Consider the following 16,128-nt stretch of genomic DNA (forward strand, 5'->3'; position numbering starts at 1 on the left):
ATCCCATGGACAGAGGAGCCTGGCAGACTACAGTCCATGGGGTCGCAAAGAGTTGGACACAACTGAGTGACTTTCACTTCACTTCACCGGGATATAGGGGGAACTTCTAAAATACTGGCCTGGGAAAACCTAATCTTCCCTTGGTTATTTCAACTGCTGCAACTTGGGTAGAGGACAGCTTGAGTGGAGGTGGTGTGAGATACAGTCTCCTGAGTACTCGTCAGTGTTGCTTGAAAGCTTACACATCTGTCCATCCACTGAGGGATGCAGAGAGACTCAGAAGTGAGCTAGTCCACTCCATGGAATGGGCCAAGTAGGAGACTTAGTAGTCTACGGTGAAGACTCCTCAGCCTAGGGTTACACACAGAGACAGAATGTAAAGTACATTTTCCTTAGAGAAATATCGAACTTTTAAGATTCATTTGTTAACCTTTTGGTTAAACTATATAAGCTGTTGTCCAAAACTTTAATTAAAAAATACATCAAATAACAAAAAATGTAAAGCTCAACTCTGAATTATGATCAGTTACAGGAGAGAAAGGAAGCCGGAGTAAAGAGACTAAGACAAAAACAGTAGTCAGAGTAAACCCTTCTTATTCCTGTACTTGGTAAATAAACAATATTTTCATAAGCTTCTCATATTCCAATTCGTTGGATAATCATTGTTCATATTTCAGTCATTTCCCTATGCACAGGGGGCTTGGGTGTCCAGATGATAACCTTGGCAGCCAAACAGAAGTGCTCCGAAGTAGATAGTGTGGCCAGAGCGCTTCACAGGCTGGAAGGACTCCAGCCTAGGAACAGATCCAGCCCTGCTCAGAGGTATTTCTCCTCAAGACATAAGGGTATCTTAGTGGCAGCTGCTGGCTGATGATTTTCTATCAGACAGGTTGTCATTTTCTGTCCTCAGAAGCAACATTTCTTTTCTCTTGAGACAGGAGGAATTTCTTCTACTAAGGTGGAGCTTGACTAAGGTGACCTACTTCTGTCTCTCCTAGGCAGGCAAGTGAAAAGCAGTTTTACAAGGTTCTTCATCGGGGGTCTCTCTTTCTTCCACAGAGATTGAGACAGTGAAATTGGCCCGTTCTGTCTTCAGCAAACTACACGAGATTTGCTGCAGCTGGGTGAAAGACTTCCCTCTCCGCAGGAGACCCCAGCTTTATTATGAGACCTCGATCCATGCCATCAAAAACATGCGCAGGAAAATGGAGGACAAACATGTCTGCATTCCTGACTTTAATATGCTCTTCAACCTCGAGGTAAAAGGCACTTCTGATGTGTCAGTGAAATTGGAAAAATAAAACCCCATCACAGACCTGTGTTCTAATAAGAGAAGTTGTAATAAACTGTAATAATATCCCTGATGGCTTGGAATAGGGCTAAGGGCAAAGTGGCACAGATTTGCTTTTTCCATTAGACAAAAGGAAAAGAACTATTTATTTCATGTTTTTTGAATAGGTAATGCATCACGTGGTTTAGAATTGGAAAATAAAAATCCCAGTCTTATCCTTGTCTCTCAGACACTTCAGATCCCTTCTGCGGAGGCAAAGTTACCATCCCTTGTGTAACCTTCCAAAGACATTCTATAAACATACAAACCAAAAAGAAAACTGTTATATCTCAATAAAGCTGTTTTTTAAAGGAAACTATTTCTATAGTATAATCAAACATTGTCTATTGCGTTTCCACAGTACTATTTTGCTGAAGCAACACAAAACACAAACATAAAAGAATGAGTTTGAAACTAAGATATAGTTTTCTGATTTCATATGACTTTATTTTTAAAATCTTCGTTTCTGAGATAGGAAAGTAGCCGGAATTACTTTTCCTGAATCTCTGTGACTGACAAATTGGATCATATGAGCCTTGTCAACTTAATAACCATTTTCTTGTTATCTTCCTCTTCTTTCTCTATTATGTTAATGCAAACAGAGGTAGGTTTGTTTCCTGTGCCTGTCACTTGCCTCTTCACTCAAGTCCATAACTTTAAAATTACAATGTAGTGGTTTATACAAAGCGCACTATTTCCTTCATTTAGCAGCTAAAGTTAAATTTTAGCTGACTGTCAAGCAGTGATGGTGGGCTGGTGACTGGTGCTTATTTTACAGGATAGATCAGCTGATACCATGCCCATGCAAACATAACCCCTAAAGGCTATAATGTGATAAACAGTCCTTAAGTCACTGCACCCTTGAAGACTGTACTCAGGTTCGAGGGCATCATTACTCTTTGTTAACGTGGTTGGTTTTCATTTTGCCTCAAAAATCAACCCAAAGGCCGAACTCAGAAAGGAGCTCTTGGCTATAATGAAACAGACTTTGAGGGCAATTAGGCAACATGTATTTTGAACTGTATAAATTTTCACACACTTTGATAATTTCAGTTTTGATTTTATATTATAAGGAAGCAGAAAATACTTACATATTTTGTTTGACATAAATGTTTTACACAACATTATCAATAATAAAAAATTGGAAATGATCTAAACCTTATATAGGAAATGATAGCTATGATATGCTTGTAAGATGTATAGTACATATCCATTTAAAATAATGTCTTTGAGTAATACTTAATGACATGGGGGAAATGCTAATGATATGGTAAGTGACAAAAAGCAAGATAAAAAAAGTTATGTACAGTATGATTCTAATTTTATTTTATTAAAACATTTATATGTATAGAAAAAAGACTGGTTATCTGGGGATGGTTGTATTAGAGATATTTATTTCCTTCTATACACTTAAAGTGCCTGATGCTGGGAAAGATTGAGGGCAGAAGGAGAAGAGGGCATCAGAGGATGAGATGGCTGGACGGCATCACCGATGCGGTGGACATGACCCTGGGCAAACTTTGGGAGATGCTGAGGGTCAGGGCGGCCTGGCGTGCTGCAGTCCCTGGGGTCACAGAGTCAGACGTGACTGGGTGGCTGAACCACAGCATACACTTCTTTATTAGTCCAAATAAACATACATTATCTAACTGAAATATAGTGGGTTTCCAGTGTTGTGTTGGTTTCCAGCATACAGCAAGGTGTATATTTATATGTAAATACCCTGAAGAATATATATATATATATATATTATTTTTCAGATTTTTTTCATTGTGGTTTATTATAGAATATTGAATATAGTTCCCTGTGCTACATAGTAGGACTTTGTTGTTCATCAGTTTTATATATTACAGTTTATATTTCCTAATCCCAAACTCCTAATTTATTCTTCTCCTACACCTTTGGTAACCATAAATTTGTTTTCTATGTCTGTGAGAATGTTTTCTGTTTTGTAAATAAGTTCATTTGTGTCACATTTTAGATTCTACATATAAGTGATACCATATGGTATTCGTCTTTCTCTCTTTGACTTACTTGTCTTAGTATGATAATCTCTAGGTCCATCATTGTTGCTGCAAACTACGTTATTTCACTCTTTGTTTATGGCTGAGGAGTATTCCACCACACACGTTCTACTTCCCCACCACATCTTCTTTACCTCTCCATTTGTCGATGGACATTTAGGTTTCTTCCATAGACCCATTATCTTTATAACAGGGAAGATACCAGTATTTTTTTTTAAAGAAGAGATCCAGTCGGCTCCTTTGTTTCTTCTGATGCTATATTGTTTAAGAATCTCTTCACCAGTCTCACGTTGTTTAAAGTATATTCTCATGCCCTCATGAGACTATTATTGCTCCCTTCTTCTTTGTGATGATCCCATATCAATCAGCTCACTCATTTAAAAACTGCTTACATATGCTATTTTAAGTTTTACCCTTACCCTGCCAATTGAATTGTTTAAAAATGAGTTCATTTTAAAAAATTACTGCTACTGGGGACTTTCCTGCTGGTCCAGTGGCTAAGACACCTCGCTTTGAAAGCAGGGGGCTTAGGTTTGGGAACTGGAGCCCACGTGCTACAACTAGGAGTCCAAATCCCTCAACTAAAGATCCTGCGTGCTGCAATGAAGATCAGAGATCCTGTGTGCCGCAGCTAATACCTGGGGTAGCCAACTAGATAAATATTTTTTTAAGATTTACTGTTATTTTTTAAATAAAAATGTTTGTTGAGATATATTGATTTGTAGTATTAGTTTTAGGTATACAACATAGTGATTTGAAATTTTTATAGATTAAAGCTCATTTAAAGTTAGTGTAAAATATTGGCTGTATTCCCTGTGTTGCATACTATATCCTTGTAGTTTATTTACCTTATACACAGCTGTTTGTGTCTCTTAATCCCCTACGCTTACCTCGCTTCTCCCCACTTCCCTCTCCCCATTGGTAACCACTAGTTTGTTCTCTGTATCTGTGAGCCTGTTTTCATTTTGTAATACTCATTTGTTTTATCTTTTAGGTTCCACATATAAGTGATAACATACAGTACAGTATTTGTCTTTCTCTGTCTGACTTATTTTACTAAGCATAATACCCTCCAAGTCTATCCATGTTGTTGTAGTTGGCAACATTTTATTCTTTTATATGGCCGGGTACTATTCCATTGTGTGTGTGTATACATACATACCATATCTATTTATCCATTTTTAAAAAAGTAAAATGTAATAGATTTATAATACTATATTAGTTTCAAGTGTACAGCATAGTGATTCAGTGTTGGTACAGATGATATTCCATTAGAAGTTACTACAAGATGATAGCTATAATTCCCTGTGTTATACAAGATATCCTTGTTGCTTATTTTATTTTATACATAGTAGTTTATATCTCTCTCCCCATATCCCTGCCTCATCCCTCCCCACTGGTTACCACTAATTTGTTCTCTGTATCTGTGAGTCTGTTTCTGTTTTGTTATATACATTTGTTTGGTTTATTTTTTAGATTCCACATATAACTGATTACATAAAGTATTTGCCTCTGCATTTCACTAAGCATAATATTTTCTAGGTCCATCCACATTGCTGCAAATGGCAGAATTTCATTCTTTTTTTTTTATGGCTGAGTCATATTCCATTGTGTGTGTATGTGTGTGAGTGTGTGTACAGATTTTCTTTATTCACTTACCTATTGGTGAACACTTGCAATGTTTTCATATCTTGCTTTACTTGGTATATTTTATTTACTTTGAATGACAGGGTCTGGACTCAGCTGAACTCTCCAAGAGCCCAAAGAAGTCAAAACTTCCAAATGAAAATCCTTACATACTGTTGCCTAAAAGAATCGCAGGGCTCAGTGAGAGTTCAGTGAGTTACAGATCTCCTCTAAGTGAGCCAGAGCTGAGATTTAAACACTGGAGTTGAAGAGAAAGAAAAAACAAGTTCTTACTGAATTAAATGTAATGTCGTGATTAGGCGTCCTGTGTCATGGTAAATGACAGGTTTGGAAGACCCTCCTCTAGCAGTTGCCCTACAGCTTCAGGTGCTGAGTGGGCAAGGAGATGTGGAGCAGCATCTTGAGTTAGGGGACAAGGTTATAACAAGGTTATAACCCTGCAGGGCATGTAGACATCTGATGTGGTTCAAGTTTGTGTAGCCTGTTTAGAGACTGTGTTATTTATGGTGAGAATACAATGTGATCATGAATGATTTATGAAGCCAATATTATAGTTTTGAAGTATGCTTTCATTATCTGTGTATTTTAAATAATCAAACATAATTGGCCTTGTGCTTGGAAGGCCAATTATTTCCTATTGTCCTGAGTTTCTAATTTATTATTAAAATATTTTCATTTTGACAAAAATCTTCAATCCAGAACAGCCTTTGCTCAACTCCTCCTCCTCCCTTCTCTTTCCTCCCCCTCCCCACAACTTGTAACAGCAACTTCACAGCAAATGGATGTGGGTGGTTTCCATGGTACAAGACAACAGCTTTCACAGCAAGAGAGGGTACTTCAGCCTGAGCTAATTGGGCATGATGTGTTCCAGTGTTCTGGTGTGTAAACACAGATGCCCTCATACTGCAGGTATTTTAGCCGTGGATCAGGCACGTCAGAAAAGGGAAACATTTAGTCTCATCATCTGGGTGACAGGGCAGTGGAGGAGGGTGGGCAGCGGTGCAGGGGACTGCCTCATCTGGGGCCTGCCACACCTAACTCCCTGCCCTGGCTCTGTGCTTCCATTGACAGGACCAGGAAGAACAAGCTTACTTTGCAGTGTTTGATGGCCACGGCGGGGTGGATGCTGCCATCTACGCTTCCATTCACCTGCACGTGAACTTGGTGCGCCAGGAGATGTTCCCCCACGACCCTGCCGAGGCCCTGTGCCGAGCCTTCCGCGTCACCGACGAGCGCTTTGTCCAGAAGGCTGCCAGGGAGGTATGCAGCTTTCACACGGATTCCAGCCGTGATACGCCCCTGAGTTCACTTGTTCTGTGGCTGAAGGGCTATTTTGGATTTTCTCTTTTGTGATAGACATTATTTAAAGCTCTCTTCCAAACTACGTTCTTGACACGCAGTGTTGGATTCAGTTGTAGGCCTAATTCCCTCTTTAGGAATAGATTTAGTGGGGTGCTATGATGTACTGTAGAGAATCTCCAAGCTATAATTTTCTAAAAAGCCAGTCGGTTGCTGGATTTGGCAGGTGAGTTTTATCTTACTCACCATTGCCTGTCAGGTTCACACCAGGACCAGCTCTCTAAGCAGACTTTTGCTGACAAAGTCTGGATATGGTGATTAAAACAATGGTCTAAAACAGAAACAGCAGCTGGGGTTTCTCCATGCATTTAGTTCTGAATGGGTTGGCAGTGTTCGCTGTGTGTCTCTTGAGGAAAACTTTTGCCTGGAGAGAGTGAATCCTTAGATGCTCCTTGAACTGGTTTTCTCTTAACAGGAAGAAAAGTCAGAGCTCACGTCCCAATTTCTTAAGGTTAATCAGACCTAAGGTTTTACTCTGTATGAATGACAGGGGCTATATTAAGATCTAAAAGTAAAGATTTTAATCTAATTATCATTCTGGGCATTGGTACATAATTAACTACAGGACTTTATACTCATTTCCAACTAGGGACCAACAGAAAGAGAATATATTTTTTTTAATTTTAAAAAGTAATTGCAGAATTATATACACACAGAAAGATAAGACCCCTGCCCTGTGACTTAAGCATTAACTCTTTTTGAAATGGGCTTGGACAGAACAGGGTAATCCTTTAATCCATTTCTTTGATCTCATTGTTATGCTATAGGGCAATCATGGGGCTTGGCATTAACTAAGCAGTAATTCAGCTCTATTTGGTGTTAAGCAAGGGCAGTGTTCTGTCTCCCCACCTGCACCCCGGGTTTAGAATAATACACAGACCCAACAACAGTAACCACTGGGCTGTGCAGATAGAGGTGGGCTAGAAAACAAAAGAGTTGTTGCCCTCAGACTTGGCCAGCCTCTGGGGGGAGACCAGCAGGCTTGGAGCGGCCGGCTGTCTTCACTGTGACTGAGGATGTGGCCTGCCCCTGCGAGCTGGCCTGCCATCGTCGACCTTGTCGCCTTCACCCTCTGTTGTAGCCCTTTCCTTCTGTGTCCTCAGAATCACGGCTTTCTTCCTGACCGCGTTCACCTCATTTGCTTTGCCAGTGATTCTAGTTGTCTCTCGGTCTTGCCAACAGTTCTCTTGAATAATTTGCGTTCGTCTCAGCAGTTCCTTCCCTCCTCCTCGTGCTTCCATGTGCTGCTAACTGCTGGGGAGAAAGCAGCCGCTATTCCCGTTGCGCGGCGGCCCTGCCTCCTGTTCCCTCCGGGGCATATGCACTCAAGTGTCTTTATCATGTGTTCCAGGGGCTGAGGTGTTGAACATTCTGTGTGGGAAGACATTTTATTGGTGGGTGAGGATTTGTAACAAACTTTCCCTATATAGGGAAAATGAGAAGTTGTTTTCTCATTGGATGCAAGGGGCCTGCTACCACCCTTGATGCACTGGTTCTAATTTAGGCCAAGTCCTTAGTAACAAAAAGTCATGCTTATTTGATGGTGACTCATGTCAAATGGTTCCCTGGTGGCTCAGACGGTGAAGAATCTGCTTGCAATGCAGGAGACCAGGCTTGGATCCCTGGGGCAGGAAGGTCCCTTGGAGAAAGGATTGGCTCCCCACTCCAGTATTCTTGCCTGGAGAATTCCATGGACAGAGGAGGCTAGTGGGCTACGGTCAGTCCATGGGGTCTCAGAGTCAGACAAGACTGAGTGACTATAACTTTCACTTTTTCTTTCATGTGAAATGGAGATGTCATTTTAGGATAGTAGTATCAAGAGCATTAAGTACAGTGGTACTGAGCTGTGAAATTCCAGGCTGATGTTAGTTTTTCATGCAGTGTTCCAAAAGCAAAGGTCCCTAAAACTATGGTAGATTTTGGTTTTGTTTTTTAAAGGTAGAAGCATCTTAGCACTCCAGGGAATGTGTGTTCTCTCTTAGCTCCTATTTTAATATCCAGAGTATGGAAGCATTTGCTGTGTACCAACCAGATGCTTTGTATGCTCTTTCGTAAAGCTAGGACCCTCCCCCTGAACATACAGTAGGTCAGTGACAAGACAGAGACCAGAATATGGAGATCTTTAAGGGTTGATACCGTGGTTTAGCACTGGACCGGAAGGGAAAAATTTAGTTCAGTACTGACCTGTACCTGCCCTCGGGCAAGTCACATAACCTGCCATAGTCTTCTTCCCTGTGTGTGAAATGGAATAGAGGACTTCCCTGGTGGTCCAGTGGTTAAGACTGTATACTCCCAACACAGGGGGCACAGTTTCCATCCCTGGTCAGGAAAGATCCTGCATGCTGCATGGCATGGTCAAAAAATAAAGTGAATTGATAATTGTCTCTTCCTTGCATATCACAGATAAAATCTACATGTGTGTGTGCACATATAAATACATCAAGCATGTAAAAATGCACTGAGAAATAGGAATTGCTATTTCCCCTCTATCTGTCAAGTTATTGGTAGTTTTGCTTCCATCTGAAAAGTCTGTATTATCTGTAAATTGCTTCTCAATGAGAATTTGACGTCTGCTAATTTTTACTGACTCTTGTTTTATTTATATCACTTTCAGAGCTTAAGATGTGGGACCACAGGAGTGGTGACTTTTATCAGAGGCAACATGTTACATGTGGCCTGGGTGGGTGATTCCCAGGTTATGCTTGTGAGGAAGGGCCAAGCTGTTGAACTGATGAAGCCACACAAGCCGGACAGAGAGGTGAGTATGCTTTGTTCTGTTAGGGCACATACCACAGGCAGTTTTCTAGTTGTTACTTCTCAGTTATGATTGTAACCATTATCTCAGCAACCAAGCCCACCTTTCAGAGGAAGAGTAAGAGAGCCCTTCCCGGGAAGCTGATGAATATCGTGTCTGTTGTGTACTGTTAAGGTAGCTGAATAAATCTTGAATCCAATTATTTGCTTCTTTCTGTTGCATTGCTATGCAGGATGAAAAGCAGCGGATTGAGGCCCTTGGAGGCTGTGTAGTCTGGTTTGGTGCCTGGAGGGTGAATGGAAGTCTGTCTGTCTCCAGAGCTATTGGTAGGAAAAACCAATTAATTATTTTTTCTCCAAACTGTCTTCTTCCAGAACACTGTTCTTAATGTTAATCTGATACAACAAGGGAACCTGAGATAATAACTTAAATTTTCAGAGTGCTTGTTATTGTCGAATGCCTCTTTTAATTATTTAACCTACACATTTATATAAATTCCATTTTTAAAAGGGAACAATATTAAGAGATGCAGAACTTACTAGTTTCTTTTTTTTAAAGGGAAGCCTTTAATCTCTGGAATACAAATCTGCTTAAAACCCAGTGATCCTCATTTTCCATTCCATTTTGGGTCAAATTTAGCTTAAATCAGTATTTTCCAGAAAATGGAAGTCCCTATATTTTATCTTGCTTATATCTTTCATTTTTTCATTGAATTCTAAAATGACACAAACAACGTGCTTTTTGGGTGAAAATAATTTTTACTATATTAAAATGAGAAAACAGATAATTCTACTCTGTGTGGAGTGTAGTTGTTAGATTACCCTGGGGTTTCAGAGAATCTACTTCCCTGGAACCTAAATTCTTAACAAGAAGGGTAAAGTCAATGAAACTCTTTGTTGAAGATTTAGAGAGTAAACAGCTCAGTTGATTGGACAAAATGCAAGGGTGTGGTTCAGAGAACTGGGCTCTAGTCCTGTTTCTGCCTCACTTTTGCCCCTGGGTCTGTTTCGTTGGGTTTCATGGCTTAGCTTCACTTTTTTTGTTCTTTTTTTTTTTTTAAAGAACAGATCAGTGTGTGTGTCTCTATCGCGTGTATACACATAGGCTACAGTTCTCAGTCACTGCCTCCTAAAGAAATGAAGTGATTTGACATAGGAGAACATGGATAAACGGAGTTGATGTCTGATCCCCAGATTTTGCCTATTATTACCAAAAAATTCCAGAACATTAATAAAATCTCAAAGGACTGATTCCGTTTCACCGCTGATGTGATTTCCCTCCCACTCTTCGGGAAGGTGCTGGCAAGCTGTGAAGTGGCCCAAATGTGAGCAGCAGAAGGCTGAGAGAGAAAGAGGAAGCTCAAAGATTCTGCAAATACCTCTTGAAAAATTGAGAGTTGGCTTCACCTTAGACCAAGGGAGTTATTAGGAAATCTGGAATAAGGCCAAAAGGGGGAAATTTCTGATTTCTGAAACACAGCCTCATATAGAATTGTTTTTGACAACCCCAAAGACCTTTTCTCTTGACCCTACTATCTTTGCAGAGCATTGTGAGATAACTTTAATGCTTGTTATAGAAGCAACTTTACTAGAGCATCCTTGTCATTTCTTCTAAAAATATGACACAAGGGGAAAAAGCAATGTCCTTGAATAAGTGAGAATCTAAGAGGGAACAGGGCTGACTTCAGAGAGGAAGTGACTTCTGAGGTGGACCAGAGGACAGAACCTAGAGAAGGATGCCCCGGAGCGAGGCGTGCAAACACATGGATGTCTCAGAGGGCACGTCCTGTTTCAGGAACAGTTACAGGGGCAAGAGGCTGGGGCAGAGGGTGCGGGTGGGAAGACGCAAGTGTTGGCACCAGAGTGTGAAGGGGCTTGAATGCCAGGCTCCGTGTCTGGACTTTGCTGGGTGAATAAGCTGAGGGCCCATGTGGTCAGGTTTGTAATTATAAATATTTGTAATGATTATGGAAGATGAACTAGAGTGAAAAACCTAGATGAGAGATCATTCAGAGATGTGGACAGCTGAAAAAAAAGGAATACAGAAGAGGGTATAAATTGATGAAACAGAAATGACAGTTTTGGGGGGAAAGAAGAAAGGTAACTTCTAGGTTTCTGACTTATGTCACTAAGATGATAAAACGTTTGTAATAAAGCAGCAGCAGTTTGGGGTGGGGAGGGCAGATAATGAGTTCATTTTGGACATATTTGTATTCTAGGTGCCTGTGGGATATCTTGGAAGGTAATTTATATGCAGCTGGAAATACAGATCTGGAGCTTAGCAGGGTTGTAAGTTGGAAATAGAAATTTGGGAATTCATCCCATTTTGGAAATAATATTAGCAACCTGTGAAGTGATTTTATATATGTGTGTGTGCGTGTGTGTGTGTGTGTGTGTGTGTATACAGTAGTTGAAATGACAGGAATGGCTGACATTGTCCAGGAATATGCAGTGTGAAGAGAGACCAAGGAGGAGACTCCTTCCTTACGGTAGGAGAGCGTGCAGCCACGCTCTCTGGGTTTGTGTCTTGGCTCTGCCACTGCACCAGCTGTGGGCCTAGGTGACTTTACTGAACATCTCTCTATCTGTTTGTTCCTTTGTAAAGCAGGAACAGTCATAGCACCTAACTCATTGTTTTTGTATTAGATGGTATAATACACACACACAACTTAGAACCCTGCCTGGCACAGTTTTAGCATACAGTGATTTGGGGTTCTGTTATTTTTTTTGGGGGGGTGCTATTAAGTGAAGGAGCCAGTAAAGAAAATCAGGAAGGGACACAGACACAGGGTATTAGATGCTGGGGAAGGGGGTTTTTCTAAGAGTATGTAGTCAACAGGGTCAAATGCTGCAGAGGTCAAGTGAGTTTAAAAAGTCACAGAATTCTGAAAACAGAAAATGGTTGTGGATATAGGTAAATTGCTAGAGATTGTTTTTTAAGTCAGGAGGAGGAGTCGAGGGAATTCAGACCTGATAAACTTAATTTTCTTTGAAGTAGGAAATTAGGCCATCTACCAAAATCCAATAACTTAATTGGAAAGAGTTGAAGAATGTAAGAGAGATTTGGAAAGCTCATGGAATAAATCAGGGGGATAAATAAAGACAAGAAAAAGGACTCCTAAGCAGAGTTAAACTCTACTCAGAAAATAAATGACACTAATACTTTAAAAATAAAAGGCATTTCAACTGTTTCTCCCCATGAGCCCTTTGGATTGATGATCCAGAGTTGACAAGAGCCATGATATGTTTTCTAGCACATGGAGAGAGGGGGTAGAAGACAAAATCCATGGTGCCATTTCTACCATGAAATGGATAATCATGCCCTTCTACCAAATTTGGGGGCGAAATGTCATGAATTTGACATCTCACAGTAGAGGAGGTGAAAAGCCAGAATTCTGGCAGCATTTTCTCTTGTGCAAATCTTTGTATGTTCTGTTCCAAACTAACAGTTGCAGTAGCCTTTTAATTGAAGCAGTAAAACAAGATTTTTGGGAACAGTATGACTCAGATCACATTTATTTTTAGAGCTAGAATTCAGAAAATAATGATGATAATAATACAGTCAGGTGGAGTAGGGGATGGGGGCATTTAGTAAAGTGGGTTGGTGGAGGACACTAATCCCCATGATTGGAAGCTTTAATTAGTTTTAACAGATTACTGGAAGACTGCATATCTGAATGGTTTAGTGGTTTTCCCTACTTTCTTCAGTTTAAGTCTGAATTTGGCAATAAGGAGTTCATGATCTGAGCCACAGTCAGCTCCTGGTCTTGTTTTTGCTGACTGTATAGAGCTTCTCCATCTTTGGCTGCAAAGAATATAATCAATCTGATTTCGGTGTTGACCATCTGGTGATGTCCATGTGTAGAGTCTTCTCTTGTGTTGTTGGAAGAGCAGGTTTGCTATGACCAGTGTGTTCTCTTGGCAAAACTCTATTAGCCTTTGCCCTGCTTCATTCCGTGCTCCAAGGCCAAATTTGCCTGTTACTCCAGGTGTTTCTTGACTTCCTACTTTTGCATTCCAGTCCCCTATAATGAAAAGAGCCTCTTTTTTGGGTGTTAGTTCTAAAAAGTCTTGTAGGTCTTCATAGAACCGTTCAACTTCAGCTTCTTCAGTGTTCCTGTTTGGGGCATAGGCTTGGACTACCGTGATATTGAATGGTTTGCCTTTGAAACGAACAGAGATCATTCTGTCGTTTTTGAGACTGCATTTAAGGACTGCATTTCGGACTCTCTTGTTGACCATGATGGCTACTCCATTTCTTCTAAGGGATTCCTGCCCACAGTAGTAGATATAATGGTCATCTGAGTTAAATTCACCCATTCCAGTCCATTTTAGTTTGCTGATTCCTAGAATGTTGATGTTCACTCTTGCCATCTCCTGTTTGACCACTTCCAATTTGCCTTGATTCATGGACCTAACATTCCAGGTTCCTATGCAATATTGCTCTTTACAGCATCGGACCTTGCTTCTATCACCAGTCACATCCACAACTGGGTGTTGTTTTTGCTTTGGCTCCATCCCTTCATTCTTTCTGGAGTTATTTCTCCTCTGATCTCCAGTAGCATATTGGGCACCTACCGACCTGGGGAGTTCCTCTTTCAGTATCCTGTCATTTTGCCTTTTCATGCTGTTCATGGGGTTCTCAAGGCAAGATATACTGAAGTGGTTTGCCATTCCTTTCTCCAGTGGACCACATTTAGGTATGACCTAAATCAAATGCCTTATGACTATACAGTGGAAGTGAGAAATAGATTTAAGGGACTAGATCTGATAGACAGAGAGCCTGATGAACTATGGACAGAGGTTCGTGACACTGTACAGAAGACAGGGATCAAGACCATCACCAAGAAAAAGAAATGCAAAAAGGCAAAATGGTTGTCTGAGGAGGCCTTACAAATAGCTATGAAAAGAAGATAAGCGAAAAGCAAAGGAGAAAAGGAAAGATATTCCCATTTGAATGCAGAGTTCCAGAGAATAGCCAGGAGAGATAAGAAAGCCTTCCTCAGCGATCAATGCAAAGAAATAGAGGAAAACAACAGAATGGGAAAGACTAGAGATCTCTTCAAGAAAATTAGAGATACCAAGGGAACATTTCAGGCAAAGATGGGTTCGATAAAGGACAGAAATGGTATGGACCTAACAGAAGCAGAAGATATTAAGAAGAGGTGGCAAGAATACACAGAAGAACTGTACAAAAAAGATCTTCATGACCCAGATAATCACAATGGTGTGATCACTGACCTAGAGCCAGACATCCTGGAATGTGAAGTCAAGTGGGCCTTAGAAAGCATCACTATGAAGAAAGCTAGCGGATGTGATGGAATTCCAGTTGAGCTATTTCAAATCCTGAAAGATGATGCTGTGAAAGTGCTGCACTCAATATGCCAGCAAATTTGGAAAACTCAGCAGTGGCCACAGGACTGGAAAAGGTCTGTTTTCATTCCAATCCCTAAGAAAGGCAATCCCAAAGAATGCTAAAACTACCGCACAATTGCACTCATCTCACACGCTAGTAAAATAATGCTCAAAATTCTGCAAGCCAGGTTTCAGCAATACGTGAACCGAGAACTTCCAGATGTTCAGGCTGGTTTCAGAAAAGGCCGAGGAGTCAGAGATCAAATTGCCAATATCCGCTGGATCATCGAAAAAGCAAGAGAGTTCCAGAAAAATATCTATTTCTGCTTTATTGACTACGCCAAAGCCTTTGACTGTGTGGATCACAATAAACTGTGGGAAATTCTGAAAGAGATGGGAATACCAGACCACCTGACCTGCCTCTTGAGAAACCTGTATGCAGGTCAGGAAGCAACATTTAGAACTGGACATGGAACAACAGACCTGTTCCAGATAGGAAAAGGAGTACATCAAGGTTGTATATTGTCACCCTGCTTATTTAACTTATATGCAGAGTACATCATGAGAAACGCTGGGCTGGAAGAAGCACAAGCTGGAATCAAGATTGCCGGGAGAAATATCAATAACCTCAGATATGCAGATGACACCACCCTTACGGCAGAAAGTGAAGATGAACTAAAAAGCCTCTTGATGAAAGTGAAAGAGGAGAGTGAAAAAGTTGGCTTAAAGCTCAACATTCAGAAAACTAAGATCATGGCATCTGGTCCCATCACCTCATGGGAAATAGATGGGGAGACTGGAAACAGTGTCAGACTTTATTTTTTGGGGCTCCCAAATCACTGCAGATGGTGATTGCAGCCATGAAATTAAAAGACACTTACTCCTTGGAAGGAAAGTTATGACCAACCTAGATAGCATATTAAAAAGCAGAGACATTACTTTGCCAACAAAGGTTGGTCTGGTCAAGGCTATGGTTTTTCCAGTGGTCATGTATGGATGTGAGAGTTGGACTGTGAAGAAAGCTGAGCACTGAAAAATTGATGCTTTTGAACTATGGTGTTGGAGAAGACTCTTGAGAGTCCCTTGGACTGCAAGGAGATCCAACCAGGCCATCCTGAAGGAAATCAGTCCTGAATATTCATTGGAAGGACTGATGCTGAAGCTGAAACTCCAGTACTTTGGCCACCTGATGCGAAGAGTTGACTCACTGGAAAAGACCCTGATCCTGGGAGGGATTGGGGGCAGGAGGAGAAGGGGGCGACAGAGGATGAGATGGCTGCATGGCATCACCGACTTGATGGGCATGAATTTGAGTAAACTCCGGGAGTTGGTGATGGACAGGGAGGCCTGGCGTGCTGCGATTCATGGGGTCGCAAAGAGTTGGACACGACTGAGCGACTGAACTGAACTGAACTGAACTGGAAGACTGCATAGTATAAAACTAAAGTTGACAAGATCAAAACCATACTTGAGGAAGATGGGTCTTGCTACTGTATGAAAAAGACTAGCTTCTTACCTTGCAGATAAAACTAACCCAGGTAATTAAATATTAAGTTATCTGTTGTTTACGGTATCCTATCGTGTGGTATGCTGGGTAGGGCATGTGGCCCACGGTGGTTCTAACAGAGCTATCCATAATGTTCCTGTTGAGCTTTCTGG

The 16,128-nt window shown here is 40.9% G+C and overlaps 1 protein-coding gene across 1 annotated transcript in view; it reads left to right on the top strand.

Annotated features, from left to right (window-relative positions):
* The window catches only part of PPM1E (protein phosphatase, Mg2+/Mn2+ dependent 1E), a 213,850-nt gene that overhangs the window by 194,301 nt on the left and 3,421 nt on the right, over positions 1-16,128 (top strand). Inside the window, exons 3-6 of the mRNA XM_061142647.1 lie at positions 1,060-1,259; positions 6,073-6,261; positions 8,975-9,118; positions 9,348-9,441. Coding sequence (XP_060998630.1) covers positions 1,060-1,259; positions 6,073-6,261; positions 8,975-9,118; positions 9,348-9,441 — 627 coding nt within the window. The remainder of the gene's footprint in view (positions 1-1,059; positions 1,260-6,072; positions 6,262-8,974; positions 9,119-9,347; positions 9,442-16,128) is intronic.

Source organism: Dama dama, chromosome 5 (assembly GCF_033118175.1).
Source record: "Dama dama isolate Ldn47 chromosome 5, ASM3311817v1, whole genome shotgun sequence".
Lineage (NCBI taxonomy): Eukaryota > Metazoa > Chordata > Mammalia > Artiodactyla > Cervidae > Dama > Dama dama.